The sequence below is a fragment of the Hippoglossus stenolepis genome, chromosome 17 (genome assembly GCF_022539355.2).
Source record: "Hippoglossus stenolepis isolate QCI-W04-F060 chromosome 17, HSTE1.2, whole genome shotgun sequence".
NCBI classification, from domain to species: domain Eukaryota; kingdom Metazoa; phylum Chordata; class Actinopteri; order Pleuronectiformes; family Pleuronectidae; genus Hippoglossus; species Hippoglossus stenolepis.
Genome location: NC_061499.1, coordinates 3,173,260 through 3,188,179, shown reverse-complemented (window position 1 = coordinate 3,188,179; position 14,920 = coordinate 3,173,260). Strand labels below are relative to the sequence as shown.

Below are 14,920 nucleotides of genomic sequence, written 5' to 3'. Positions count from 1 at the left end.
TACATTTTATGTTAATTGCATTATATTTTCAGCTATTTAAATAACTTGTAAATCATGTTTTTTTTCCCAGTCGTTTTATTTTGAAAACCTCAGCCGGAAACGACGTCTAACTTCCGCTCCCCTAAGTGACGTCAGTCCACTTGACTCTTCTAAAGTCTGTCATCTCGTGGTTTCACTTTTTAAAAACATCCGGAGCAGCAGCAGCTTCTTCCTCCTCTTCATCCCAGGCCTGAGTGACGGAGAGCGGCGTCTTCAGCTCCACGATGTCCGGACACGGTCACGGCCACGGCCACGGCTGCGGGTGTGAGGGAGAACACGAGCCCGCGGAGAGGGGCCTGGAGTACGGACTGTTCCAGCGCATCGACGTGGAGAAGCTCCAGTGTCTGAACGAGAGCCGGGAGGGCGACGGGAAGCTGGTGTTCAAACCCTGGGACCAGAGGAACGACCGGGAGAAGGTAACCGTGGTCCGAGCCTCTTCCCCCGGGCAGGTGTCCCGCCTGGGTCCCCTGAGGCGGGCGGAGCTGCTGCGGGTGCTGCAGTGATCTGTGCCCGGTGAGGGTGCAGGACTTGGGGCATGTGTCTGCGAGGGGCCGCCTGCTGCTTCTCTGCTGATCCACGCGGTTTATTAAACAAATAAAACTGAATTAACGAAGACGATACAGAGAAATCACAAGAGGCTGAGTTGTGAGTCAGATTAAAGTTATAAACTCATCAGCCTGGTCCACTTCCACCGGACTGGAAGGTTAAATTAACTTGTAAACATTAGGGAGTTCATGAAGGTGAATAACTGCAGCAGTTTGAGGCAATAATCTGAGTAATAACTCCGTCAGATTTGAACACACAGAGATGATTCACACCTTTTTATAAATTCAGCGTCACTGACACTTTATAAGAGAACAACGATCTCATGTCTACGCGTCGGTGACTCCGCTCAGGAATCATATTAAAACACGCTCCTTATAACTGCAGAACCTGGTTGAGAATCTTTGCTTTTTAAAGTTTTCTGAGGCATTTAAGTGAGACGGTGATAGTTGTCTGTACATCAGTGGGTCCACTGCGGACAGGAGCTGCTAATAGGTCGTTCGGCTGCCTGTAGTTCCCAAACTGTCACAAATACAAGCGAAAAAAGTTACATATACTTACTATACTTGATGTAAGTGAAGATATTTAACATTGAATGTATCATTAGCCAGAATTCTACACTCTGGCACTATAATCATTAAAAATGGTCTTTGTTTCTTCTCTTAGTTTGTAGAAAGTGATACAGACGAGGAGTTGCTGTTCAACATCCCGTAAGTCGTGAAATTATACATCGTCGTTGTTGTTGTTGTTATCAGCCTGAATTTTAACCCATGAACACATGATTTTATTCTTTGGTACCTTTACACATAGAGATGTAAATTATATATAAAGACGGACACACGCAGTACATTTGCTGCAGCAGTTTTTTATTATTAGAAAATATTGGAATTAAGCTCTGATCCAATAATAAAGAGCTGAGCCCCTGTGTTTTGTCATCTGAGACCAAAGTGACATGTTACATTTCCATGTCGATCTGTCATGACAGCTACAGCGTGTGGCGTCTCTTTCAGTTTTACAGGCAGCGTGAAGCTGAAGGGCATCATCATCTCCGGAGAAGACGACGAGTCTCATCCTGCGGAGATACGACTGTGAGTGTGTCTCTGTCTCTCTGATCAGGGGTCACAGGGGTCACACAGGACAAACTGATGAGACACAGGACAGCCCATCTTGATTTACTTATTCAATGATGTATATTTAAGTACAAAAATAAAAGTTTTTTTTTTTTTTCATTCTAGGTACAAAAACATTCCTCAGATGTCCTTCGACGCCACCGGCAGAGAACCTGAACAAGCCTTCAGACTCAACAGAGACCCCACTGCTGAGCTGGAGTACCCAACAAAGTGAGACCATGAACATTTATACATTTTGATTTCATTTTAATGTGGTTAAGTCTCTCCAAGCTGCTATAAAGCTCCTGTTATGGCTGAAATACTATCTGTGCTAATCATGTTTAACACGCTGTCTTACTTAGTCATTGATTTTAATTGCACAATTTAACTTCATTGAGTCCTCCTGAGTCGTATATGGAGGCTTTTAGATTGGTCAACAAAAGAGATGTAGAACTGAAAATGAAAAATATCATTGTGATCATTTTACTCTGGACGCTCTGACATGAAGCTGTGAAAAGACAAGTGAAGCCAATCCGCTCTCATTCTCTTTCTTTTGATCATAACACATCATCCGTGTTTGTTAAACACTCATTTTTACCACGGCTCATTATGACATCATCTTATCCAGCTTCACTAACACTTTACTAACAGATCACTGCTTCGTGCTGGTTTCCATTCACACTCTTTATATTTCTCAGCCTCAGCTCAAACTCAAGTGTCTCCTGTTGTGTCCTTATTTTTAGGATCGCTCGCTTTTCCAACGTTAATCACCTCTCAGTCCACATCTCAAAGAACTTTGGAGCAGAGAGCACCAGGATCTACTACATCGGACTGAGAGGCGAATACTCAGAGGTCAGTCTGAACCTCGGCCTGGGGAATGGTTTAACCTCCTGAAGGCCCCTGTGGCTCACATTGACCATGGATAGGACTCTGGTTGTTTTTTTGTGTAACTAAGATTACACTAAAATTACTGGACAGATTACCGTGAAACTTGGTGAAAGGATTAGAGAAGAACCCACTAAATTTTGGTGTGGATCCCGATCAGGGGCCGCGTACCGAAATCTTTTTTCCACATTTATTATTGTGAGAGAGTGTCTTGCAACATTTGCAAAAAAATCTGGCATATTTAGAGAACTGAACATATTTATAATGTGTGGAATTTGGAGCAGCTTGACTAAATTTAAGGGGGCTGTTGGTGGATATGGAATATACTGAGTGCCATTTATCTTATTAATGTTCATCATATTGGAGTCATGGTTGTTTTGGCTGCACGCTTTAGATCGTGATGATATTGAAAGAAGATTTTCCTCATCTTTTAATCACACAGCAAATTCTTACCCAAAATATGTTGGTGCCTCTCTGGTGTTGCTCAGTTTCCATTCTAGTAAGAGTATGTGTTGAACAGGAGATTTTAACAGATGAAAAATAAATCTGTCGATGATTGCTTGAAGTCAGTCTCTCTGTCTCTTTGCACTTTCAAGGCTCACAGACATGAAGTGACCATCTGTAACTACGAGGCAGCAGCAAACCCTGCGGATCACAAAGTGGAGAGCGTCATCCCGCAAACCAACTTCATTTCCTGAAAGCTCTGGAGATCGTGAGGAGGAGGAGAAGTTTCAGTGGCGTCTGCTGAGCGTCATTTACACGAGACAAAATGGTCTGAGATGAGTTCAACGCTGCAGACTGGCAGGTTGGTCGAGCTTGACCGGAGACTGAGCACTCAAAATCTGGAGACCAGGCAGCTTCAGACGTGTGGAAGTCCCGAGTTGTTGCTCTGTGTTCTATGGCAATAAAGAATAAAGGCTTAATGTGGGCAAAAAAACGTTCTAATAAATGCATGAAATATTTGACACTGAGATAAAGTCTGTTGTCATCAGTTTATCCTGTAAACTTTTCAAGATATTCACCACTTCAATAAAGCTACTCTCAAATCGTGTGAGTTTTAGATTTTCTTTCATTTTATCATGTTTAAATTTTGGATCCATAATCAGCATCATGTGATTAGCTAAAAGATCATATGAGGGATCCCTCTCCCAGGAAGGACAGAAGTGCAGTAGATGCTGCGTGTAACCGGACACATCATCGAAATAACAGTATTTACAACATTGATTAGAAGAGACCGCTTCTCACATAATAGAAAATGTGTCAGTTTATTTTTAAGTATTTGTACATAAGAAAATGTTTGATTGAGATGAAGGAAGCAGCAACGACAAATGAATGGAGGAGTTAGAGTCAGTAATATATGTATGTAAGTAGACTTATTGTATATCAAGGAGTCTTGTTGTAATCATAGTCCATGATTACAAATCTGTGATTGCTTGTAAACAAGAAACCAATTTATTTTAAATCCCCTCTGACATACAGCAGAGTTTAAGAGTTTGAGACACTTGGTCACATCTATTTTAATATTATTCATCTATGCATAATCTATACTGCTTATCCCTTAAGGCTTGCGGGGGTCAGGAACCAATGATTATTATTATTATTACTGTTAATATTATTACTAGTATTATTACTGGTATTTTTATTATTACTGTTCTTATTGTTCGTATTACTATTATTCACACGGTTGTTATAATTTCTATATTTTATTATAACGGTTATTATTATTATTACTACTAGTCTATTATTATTGTAGTTTTCATTCATATTACTTTTATAAACATCGTGTATTGTATCGCATCGCTCGGAGTGGGCGTGTCTCTCAGGGCGGCGACGCGCTGACGTCGCCACGCTGAGTCCCCGCCCCCTGCTGGTGCGCGGCCAGCAGCGGAACTTCCGGTGCGAGTTGAACTGGGACAGCGGAGCGGTGAGTGTCTGAATTCCGCCTGTTAGCGCGGCCCTGCGGCTCCTTTTAAACACTTTGCTGCGGCCCCGCATGAACCGTGGCGGGGCCGCTCGTCGCGTAGCGCGTCGCCGCAAACCCCCCGCTGGGTTCGGGGTGCGGATTTGAACCGTAGCGGCAGCTTTAGGCGGAGGAAGAGAGACACCGGCAGACAATACGATTAGTGTGTGAGCGAGGTTAGCTAGCGGCTCCTCCACCACGGCTACTAGCCCGGGTTATTGTGTCGCCGTGCGCGTGTGTGTGTGTGTGTGCGCGGCTAAACCGGGATTAAACCGGACTGCGGAGGTTGGGAGTGAATCCGCGGGTGTTATCCGGGGGCAGCGGACACTTTGCGCCGCTGAATGCCATCACTGCCGAGGAGGAGGAGGAGGAAGATGATGAGGAAGGGTCGCTAAATACAGAGCTAACCATTCATTATCTTCCCTCCTCCTCGACACCCGCTCCCCGCAGATCCGAACCCGCAGCATCCGGGTTTGACCGCGGTGCGTTTTCCGAGCGGAGCCGAGCACCAGCAGGCGCAGAGCGGGCTCCGGTGCTGGTACTGGTACTGGTGCTGGTGGTGGTGGGGGCGGGGGACGCCTGTCACTCACTGCCGCATATTATCCTGTTGTTTGCCAGCCATCGAGCTCTGTGTGTGTGTGTGTGTGTGTGTGTGTGCGCGCGCGCGCGTGTGTGTGTGTGTGTGTGTCTGCAGCAGCACGCCTCTGGTTTGGTCTCAAATGTAATTGCAGTCATGCAGGATGGGGACTCGTGATGTGCTTTAAGTTGATCTGCAGCACAGGCATCGTTTCCCCCGTTTTATCCTTCACCTAAAAAACACACAGAGCGATTTCTGTTCACTTCGATCCTCCAGAATTCCAACTCCATAATCTGACCGCGTTGGGAGCTGGTGTCACATCAGCAGAACGAGTCTCTGTAAATGAGGCTGTTACTCAAATGCAAAAAGATGGACACTAGTCAGAGTCGGCATGGTTTGGTGCTCGCAGCTCACACATGGATTCATCCAGTCGTTGACCTGTTAAATGTCACAGAATAGATCAAAGTGTCATCTGTAGTTTCCCACACCTCAAGGTGACTTTTTCAAATTGCTCGGTCCCAATCCCAAACCTAGAGATTTGCATTTTACTGTCAGATATGACAACAATTCACCACATCGTCTCTTTAAAAAATTATGAATCAGCCATCGGAATACTTTCCCTCTAGGGGATTTATCTACTAATAATTGTAGATCTAGAATTAATAATCATTTAAACCAGATAAAGGTCCCAGATTTAATGGGTCTTTTTCAGAGATTTAATGCCTGTAGGCGAGAAGGGAGAGATTAAATCAAACGGCGGGGCAGAGGCACGGGGAGTGGCACACAACAAAGCTCCCCAGTGGGACTCAAACCAGCGACAATGTGGTTCATTTTCTACAGATTTAAACAATAGGCCGACAAAGCAACGCTCTTAAAATGTATTTAGGGTTCGGAAAGCATCTTATGAGTCTTTTCATCGCTTGTTGCTCTCAAAGTGTAATTTTGTTTTTGGTTTTCTGGTTCTATTTTTATGAAGGTGGGGATTTGATTTTCCACTGTTATCCCTTTTCAAACCAAAACAATGATTTGGACAATACAGAGAGGATTGTTTTGGGAAAGATGACCCACATTTATCAAAAGAGTTTAGAGACGAGGCTGGAAAAGGTTGTTCAAAGCAAAAATAGCAGATTTTAAAGTCATCACTAAGTAAAAATAATCAGAAGAAGGTTGAAATCTGAAACTATAAATCCAGCTTCATGTAATTTTCCTGTTGGTTACGTGGAGTCGATGCATTTGCATCTACAGTTCACCTCAACTGGACAAGAGCCATTAAAACCCAAAGGAAATGTGAACTGCATCAAGTAATAAATTGAGTTCAGTCAGAACAGAGGCTGTTTTTCAGTCGTTTTTTTTATTCCCAATCTGAATTGGACTCGATACTTGTTCGCAGCCCGGCACTATTTTTAACCACCGGCCTTCAGAAGGGTAGAGAGTGAGTAATTGTTTCTTCGCTGCACTAAAAACAGACACTGTGTTTCATGCTGTTATTCGCAGTCTCTGGTCTTTGTGAATCGGCGGCACGGTAACAGGTGGGGAACGAGAACATGGTATAAAAGGGATAAATTTCATGTGCTGCCACTTTTCAGAGAGCTTGTCCTACTTGTAGGAACAGATTGTTCACTGTGCACTTTATCTTCTCTAGTTATCAGTTTCTGTGTTTCACTTCTCATGCTGTTCGCTTCCAATCACAGCGTCTGTTCGCCTGTGTTCCCGTCAAGATGCCAGAGCTCAGCAGCTAAATTACACGCAGTTAAAAGTCGGTGACACGGGCGTCTGTCACGTGATGCACATCAGATCCAGTTCTGCTCCTTCAGTTCTCTTAAACGCGTTGGTCAGAAAATGTGAGGAAGAAGTGTCTCAAATTAAGATGTAAAATATTCCACAATACTCTAAGTGAAAGTCCTGCCTTTTAAATCTCAGTAAAAAGTAAAAACATGCAGCAAAGGTGAATGTACTTGTTCTGCAGAACTGATGTATTATGACATATGACATAATTAGATTAAACTTTACGGGTTTTACCTAATATACTGTTTAAAGTTTACTGCAGTGATTTCCAATCTACGAGTTTGGGTCTTTCCCAGGGTTTAAGATTAATCTAATCTTTGATTGATTGTCTTGATTATCAATTAACCTGCCAGTTATTTTTTTATTTTGAATAATTTAGTTTATTCAAAGTCAACAATAGTGAAAAGTGGCGTCTTAATTATTTGATTTGTCCAAAACTCAAAGTTTATTCAGTTTACGGTGATGTAGAGCAAATCTCCCCAGAGCCTGGAGCTAAAGAATATTTGTAATCTTTTATTATTTAAATTATTCTGAGAAGGGAAATGTCTCTGATGGGACCGATAGCAGCTCATTGACATCTGAAACATGATAAGAGGATCAGGGCGACGCTGATTGTTTCTTTGTCTGAGGCTGACTGGTTCAATAATTGACAAAGCATAGTGTTTTACTGGTTTACAGTTTATCAATGTCAAACCTAATCTGATAAAATGTCAGATTAATATAAAGTAATAAGATTAACATTTCTCTTTGAAGTGAAATGGAGTTTAAAATAAGGTAAAATGAAAGAAACAGGAAGTGTAGTAACAGTACTTGAGTACGTGTTCTTTGGTCTGTTGGTGAGAAGACTTTACACAAGAGGAAGTTTCATTCTGATAAATGCTACTACTTCAAAACATTGAAAACAGAAAGTTGCTGCATTGTCAGTCAACGGCAAAATGCACTACAATGCAAAGGAAAATCAAAGTTTTTGCATTTCGCTCTTGATAATCTTTCTTGATCCTCGTCATCTCAACTTTAAATCTTCCTGTGCCTAAAGATTGATTCCAAAACTTTTCAAAACTGCCCTGAAAGTCACTATTTCCCAGTACGCGACTCTGCCATGTTACATTTTAAGCTATTACTCATTCATGGAGCCCCAGGATGCAGGACACAAACTCTCTCTTTTGTCCACCCTTTGGACTCTTAAATCTCACGTCTATCTACCTCCGGGTGTGAATGTGACCTCAAGGTGGGAATTTGTCATGTGCCAAAATGCAACAATAGTGGCAGCGGTGGAATTTTAAAGCCAGTGGAGTGTGATAATCCTGCTCAGGGTTTACACATTAACCTCTGGGTTTCAGACATTTCCCCCATTTCCTCATCGACCATTTACCGATTAGGCAGCAGCTCTCTTTATGACGCGCCCATCCTGTCTTGTCTCATCCTGTCCCACATCTTCAGGCCTTTAATGAGTGGAGGCTTTTACTGGTCGACTTTACTGTAAAACAAACTGATCTCATGCTTGTTATCGACGTCTGACTCACTGCAGAGCCGGGTGGACGTCTACAGCTGATTTACAGTAGAGAGAGGGCGGGCGTGTGTTTTTTTTATTTAGTTAATGAGTGCCGTCACTTGCTGACTACAGGAACCTGCCCGACACACAAACACGCAGCGCATGACGCCGGCTTTATGTGAAGTGCTTATTAAAACCTCCCCTAATAATAAGGTCGAGCTGATGGTGTACTGCCTGAGAGGCAAAACCCAGGGCATGAAAATCCCTCTGAGCGTTTACTGCGGCTCATAAAGCTCCTGGCTCTGACAGATAATTAACCTCAGCTCAGATGACGATATTGAACATTGATCAACGTAACACATCTATTCATTCTCCTCATCTGGAGCTGGACAAACAGATGAAGACATGTTTGTGAGCGTGTCAAACTGAAAACTGTTAAAGCGGGAGATGAAAACATGACATTAAAAAAAGATGAGAGTGACATGTTCCACACCATCCGCTGTGGAAATTATGGTCTGCTTTATTGAGCCGGCACAGTTCACTTACCCTGCGCAGCGAAAGGCCAGAGAAAGCAAGTCTAATTTAATATGATGTAATCCAATGACTCCAGAGCTCAGGGCAGATTCATTATGACCAAATTATGCCGATTATATGTGTAAACCGATGTATTTGTTGCATTTATCATCACCAAATACTCCAGAACGTGAAGGTTTCCACTGATCTCACAAAATACACAAACTTAACGTAGGTTTTTGATATTTTTGGTTTACCTGCTTCCTGGTTCATATTCAGGCCCGTTAGCTTCGAAAATCTGTGTTTGTAAAATGTATAAAAAAGTTGAAGTCCTCAGCTGACCTCTGTGTTTTTCTGTTTTCTCCCCCAACTCCAGTATCTCTTCCAGTGTATGTGTGGCAACAACATGTCTGTGCCGCTGCTCACCGAGGCCGTCACGGTGTCCGGAATGGAAAAGGAGACCGCTGCGGTGAGTGAAGCCTCAAAACCTCGCGTGTTAATCTTTAATGTTGTTGATGCTCATATCTGGAGCATCTTACGGTCACAGAGGACAAGTGGGTAAGAGTCGTAGCATCGAGGACGTTTTCAATCCCAGCAGTGCAATGCTAACTGCTCCAACAAGCAGTTATCAGTACAATCCATTGTTTAAATGTGAATTCAAATTTGTGTTGTACAGAAGATGATTGTGATCATGATTTCTACCAAAATAAAAGTCCCATTAAACACTATCTCTCCCCAATGCGAAGCCTCACCTGTAGCAGTGGGTGTAACAAGTGCTGAACAATCAATGGTGTAGAAGCTCAGCTGGATGCCAGTGTACGAACTAGACGCGTCTTTCATCGTGCTGTGTTCGGCTACAGTGTGTGGACCTGTTCTCCGCCAGCATCAAAGCTGACTGTCACTGGTTCCAGCTCTGAACCTCGTCTCAAACCCAACATGACAGAAACGTGTTTTGATCTCTGCAGCAGAGACGACTGAATCTCTCATTTCCAGCCAATAAGCGGCGAAATGCTGTCGTTCTAAATCGTTCTTCCCTTTCATTGTGTCTCTGCGGGGAGTCGTGTGTTTGTGGTGGGAGAGGCAGTGGGAGTTTATCTTGGCAGAAATGGGAGATTGGCACCTGTTTTTCTCTGTTTTGGAACAGAGAAAAGTATGCACACTTACCAGAAGCACATTGTGTAGACAAAAGGCGACGCAGTGTGATGAATTGTTTTTTTTGTTGTTGTGTAAAATGGGATTTAACACACTGTACAGCTCCCGGGGGAAATCACAGGTTTATAGTTTCATCAAATGGTGTCCAACACATAGACTGTCCAACGTGATCGATCACTAACGATTAATCTAAATGACTTTGTGTCAGAAGCGACTCAGGCCAAAAAATTCTATATGAACCCGCCTGTGAGAAAAGTGACCAACCCAACCCAGGCCCAACGTTTCCCCGATCACAGTGTGAAAAATCAAGTAGTGCGCCGACATGACTGAACACGACCCAAATGCTAATATTATCTGTTTCTGTCAGAACTGGTCTCAGGTCAGATATTCACACTTTAATCTGAATCTGGAGGGAAGTGTTAAGAAATAATTTAAAGTATGATTTAGATTCTGGAGAGAGAGAAAGTCCTAAACAATGTTCATATCTGTTACAGGTGATCTTCCTTCATGGACTAGGAGACTCCGGGTGAGTCATTATTTGCTGTTTTTAATTCTTTCTTAATTCATGTTGAATGTACAAATGTAATCCTCTTGTTCTGTTTTCTTTGTCAATTTTCTACATTAATATATTTTACTCTCTAAAAGGTTTTGTTAAAAATTTGTTTCTGTACTAAAGCCCAGGCACAGTATTATAAAATGAAAAGATGAGCCCTCAGCCCTGACCTTCATCGGGAAGTTAAAGCGCTGGGAGACACAGATGGACGAACGCGTCTTTTAATAAATGAAACTGGAACAAAAAGATGGTGATAAAGGTTTCAAGTTAATGAAGAGTAGGGATTAAAAAAACATAAATTAATCAATTTCATTTACAAGCAACATATTGAACCACACTGTGTATTATCCTCTGAGTTTGCTGAAACTGGATTAGAAACAAAGCTGTGTTCTCTTTGTTTTCTGTCAGGCATGGGTGGGCTGACAGTTTGACGGGGATCCGGCTGCCTCACGTCAAGTTTATCTGCCCAAACGCGTAAGTCTTTACTCAAGGCCCTCTGTGCTATTTCATGCCTTTATGCTGTCACTTGTCAGCGGGAGGGAAACTAACATCTGATTCTGTGTGTGGACTGAATAACAGCAGCAACCTGTAAAGAAAAATATAGTTCATAGATTGTTCTGTCAGAATGGAAAAGCACCTTTAAACAAATAGTTTATCTACTGTTCTTTTTGCTCAGGTAAATAAATCAAGCTTCACATTGCCGGTGAGCTCTGGCAATGATTCTCATGTCATTTCCCTCCATTTTCCCCCACAGGCCCAAAATCCCAGTCACTCTGAACATGAAAATGACGATGCCCGCATGGTGAGTTGGCGTGATGAAAGAAGCTGCTTTTTGGCTCAACACTAGAAGCCATTGTTTCCCTGGAAACCACAATAGGCTCCCGTATTGCCATCGACAATACTGTGATTGTATCTATTGATTTCCCTAAACGCTCGCCTCCGTGTGCAGGTTTGACCTCATGGGTCTCAGCCCCGACTCCCCAGAGGACGAATCTGGAATCAAGAAGGCAGCAGAAAACAGTGAGTTAAATGTTTCTAAATATCACAGACGTGACATTCATATGAGATCAGTGCTGCTTCATAATGACAGATGAATATATCAGTTTGATGATGAAGATATCAGCTTCTATGTCTGCATCAGTGATGTCGAAGCATAATGGCATTTCATTTCACGCTGGAGCTCTGGTGGCACTGTGGAGTAGTTTGTTTCTATGACTGGCTCCCTGTTTTATTTGTTTGGTGCCACTTATCAATGGATAACAGTCACAAGACCTAAGGCTCCACCTAGGGGTCAGTGAGTCAAATTGAAAAGCAGGAGGTTGGTGCAGAGGAGATAAAACAGTTTAATGTTTGATGCACTTGCTCACAAAACAACTACTATCCAAGAAAAACTTACTTTGTTATTCATCCAGTCTATCTATCTATTGCCTGTTTGCTACTTTCCCTTTGAGATCTGTGAATTGAGTTTTCTCTCCATCTATTAAACACACAATCTTTCTTGTTTTCCTCTAGTCAAGGCCATAATCGATCATGAGGCCAAAAATGGGATCCCCCCAAACCGTATAATGCTCGGCGGCTTCTCTCAGGTAGGGTTTCACATCTTAGCCTTGTTTTATATTTGGTAAGAGTCATGTTCACAGACATGATGTTTTGAAATGCTGGTTAGTGTAATAAATATTGTTCCTCTTCTCTTCTTCTGTGTTCTTCCTCCATTCCTCCTCAGGGTGGCGCCCTGTCCTTGTATACCGCCTTGACCTGCCAGCATCAGCTGGCTGGCGTTGTAGCCCTCAGTTGCTGGCTTCCACTTCACAGCAGTTTCCCATCGGTACAGGCACAGTTTTGTCAAGGCCACATTTTATGGTTCTGCAAAACAATAAGCAAAACATGCATTTTCTGTGTGGTCATAGTCCATCTCTGTTGTTTCTGTCCTGCAGGCGTCGAGCGGCAACAAGAACCTCCCGATCCTGCAGTGCCACGGTGAGGCAGACATCATGATCCCTAGGCAGTTTGGTTCCATGACGGCAGATAAACTCCAAACCATAGTTAACCCTCAGATGATCACCTTTAAAACCTACCCAGGGCTCGCTCACTGCTCCTGTCCTCAGGTACTTCACCAACACGTGTTCTGCATGTGTGTGTATGTGGCTTTATTCTGTTTGTGAGAGGATAAATCCGTTTGTAAGGAGTTCTGTTTTCTTTAGAGTTTTTCTGATACCAGCATCGGAAATGCCTTTGAAACTGCAGAAAATGTTCGGTCTGGCATAGGCACATAAAAAAAACTTCTTCGCTGTACCAACATCTATTTTTCTGTCTTGCAGGAGATGGAGGCAGTAAAGGAATTTATCGAGAAGCATTTGCCCCGAATCTGACCTCACCTCATCCCCACTGTGACCCCTGAGACACTCACCTGTCACCCCTGATCTGCCATTCTCCCACAGGAAACAGCCATGAGCACCCCCCCTTCCACACACACACACACACACACACACACACACACACACACACACACACACACACACATACACATATGCACATGTAATAATAATGATTTGATCCACAGCGCTAAATGAACCATGTGCTTGCCGTGCATTTCAATCCAACAACACTCATACTGTAAACAAATTTGTCAAACACACTGATTGGATAACATTGTAACCAAGTGCTTGCACTCAGGAGTCTTAGCCTTTTGGAGGGAGAAACACTGATTCCCACTCAATACATTCCCTTTGGTTTTATTTAACAACCTCTTGTCTGTCGCTTCCATCTTAACTTTAGTCATTCTCAGCTGTCACAGCCTCCATTGCTACAAATGCCTCGCCTTTCCCAATAAGATTTGAGTCGGATAAGTGAGTTAACAGCTGATACTGTCTGTGAGCACAATAAGGTGCAGACAGACCTGCATGTGGAAAACAGGAGCAAACCCTGCAAGGCTTTTATAGGTGTGGGAAAATCTTGAAGCAACTTACTAGAGAGAAGGTCAGATCGAAGAAAATGCTGTCAAAATTACAACATAGTCGCTTGCTGTTGTTAGCCCATTAACCGTGCTATTTCTTATTATATCAAGCGGTTGAATCTGGTCTGAGAGCAGCTTCACTCCTCAGAGTCTGACTCAGGTGCAGTGAGTTTTAAACCATCCATTCCACCACCTTCCGCCCCATGACGGTGCTCTGCGGCCTGTCCAGGTCTTCAATCTTAATCACTTAACTACAAACAGACCTTTTTATTGAAGCACCAACATCCACGGGGGCCTCACGTTACTTTTCTTTAATGAGTGTGAGTAAATATCTTGAATTATATGAAGAAATTACAATTGAAATAAAATGAAAACTCATGAATTGATGCTTTTGCCACCTTGTGCTATTTTTTCCATAACTTCCACATCTGGTGGTTATCACTTCCTGCTTCCATCCTGGGATTCTAGTTGAGGTTGTGAATGACTGACCTGAATGAGTTGTATGAAATAATGCTTATGGTTGCCGGCGGCACTGTTCCTCCCACCTACACCTCATCTTTATACATTTCTATCAATTCAAGCTTTATCATTTCAGCAGCATCCTTTCTATAACCCCCATTAGTTCCAGTTGGTTCTTTTGAACTCTGGAAATGAAAAACCTGCTTCCTCCACATTTTCTTCCACGTCACTACAGCCAAGTTGGAAACTAACACAAGAAAATTCCCTTACCAGCTCCCTCTTTGGCAACTTATTGTAAACCACTAACAGAACATTGAAGGTCAGATTTAAAGTTAACCCCCACAATTACTTCTTTTAAAAAAAATGGCTATACTATACACTGGGAGGGCTTTAGCAAGAAGCTGTTCCAACGTAACTGAAGGGTGATTTTACAAAAAAAATGTTAATCTCGAACAACTCAGACATAGGTGTGTAACTCTGAGGAGTCATGTGTGCTTCAAAGTTAATATATCAGGTGTTCTGCATTTTCCTTTGTGAATGTTAATTTTGCTCTCTTTGTGATTACCTGTTCTATATTGCTGTTATTAAACCTGATTTTTAAAACAAAAAGAAAAACAGTGGGAAAGGACGGAATGCGTCTGTTTTGATTGTTGTTAACAAATCAATGAATGTCCTTCATCACCTCGTGTCCTCTTTTATTTCCCCGTCACCAAATCTCTGATGCAGCCCTGTGTTCTGTTCGCTTCTCATCATTTAATTTTCTCTCCTCTTAGACTCCATAATTTTTATATTATTCCAAAATCTGGTGTGTGACGGTGTCGGACTGTCTCGTGTTTTCTCCTGGGTTGTATGTTGTCATTGATTTAACTTTACATGTTTTTTTCTTTTTGTGTATTGGAC

At 42.6% G+C, this 14,920-nt stretch overlaps 2 protein-coding genes across 2 annotated transcripts; both read left to right on the top strand.

Moving 5' to 3' along the window:
• Positions 1–113: 113 nt before the first annotated feature.
• pithd1 (PITH (C-terminal proteasome-interacting domain of thioredoxin-like) domain containing 1) lies at positions 114–3,626 on the top strand. Its single transcript, XM_035182707.2, has 6 exons — positions 114–455; positions 1,249–1,292; positions 1,593–1,670; positions 1,818–1,922; positions 2,435–2,543; positions 3,173–3,626. The coding sequence occupies exons 1-6, from the start codon at positions 264–266 to the stop codon at positions 3,272–3,274; spliced, it is 630 nt and encodes a 209-aa protein (XP_035038598.1). The 5' UTR covers positions 114–263; the 3' UTR covers positions 3,275–3,626.
• A 793-nt stretch (positions 3,627–4,419) lies between these two features.
• Positions 4,420–13,947, top strand: lypla2 (lysophospholipase 2). Its single transcript, XM_035182702.2, has 10 exons — positions 4,420–4,500; positions 9,280–9,372; positions 10,550–10,581; positions 11,017–11,082; positions 11,363–11,410; positions 11,558–11,628; positions 12,121–12,194; positions 12,332–12,433; positions 12,543–12,713; positions 12,927–13,947. The coding sequence occupies exons 2-10, from the start codon at positions 9,295–9,297 to the stop codon at positions 12,975–12,977; spliced, it is 693 nt and encodes a 230-aa protein (XP_035038593.1). The 5' UTR covers positions 4,420–4,500; positions 9,280–9,294; the 3' UTR covers positions 12,978–13,947.
• Positions 13,948–14,920: the final 973 nt, after the last annotated feature.

What these genes read in the sequence shown, in the direction of transcription:
- pithd1 (XM_035182707.2), top strand. Translation starts at nt 264, where the DNA reads ATGTCCGGACACGGTCACGGCCACGGCCACGGCTGCGGGTGTGAGGGA. An exon ending in AGAGGAACGACCGGGAGAAG is followed by an intron (nt 456 to 1,248) that starts GTAACCGTGGTC and finishes TTCTTCTCTTAG; the next exon opens with TTTGTAGAAAGTGATACAGA. An exon ending in TGAGAGGCGAATACTCAGAG is followed by an intron (nt 2,544 to 3,172) that starts GTCAGTCTGAAC and finishes TGCACTTTCAAG; the next exon opens with GCTCACAGACATGAAGTGAC.
- lypla2 (XM_035182702.2), top strand. Translation starts at nt 9,295, where the DNA reads ATGTGTGGCAACAACATGTCTGTGCCGCTGCTCACCGAGGCCGTCACG. An exon ending in CATGGACTAGGAGACTCCGG is followed by an intron (nt 10,582 to 11,016) that starts GTGAGTCATTAT and finishes GTTTTCTGTCAG; the next exon opens with GCATGGGTGGGCTGACAGTT. An exon ending in TTCACAGCAGTTTCCCATCG is followed by an intron (nt 12,434 to 12,542) that starts GTACAGGCACAG and finishes TCTGTCCTGCAG; the next exon opens with GCGTCGAGCGGCAACAAGAA.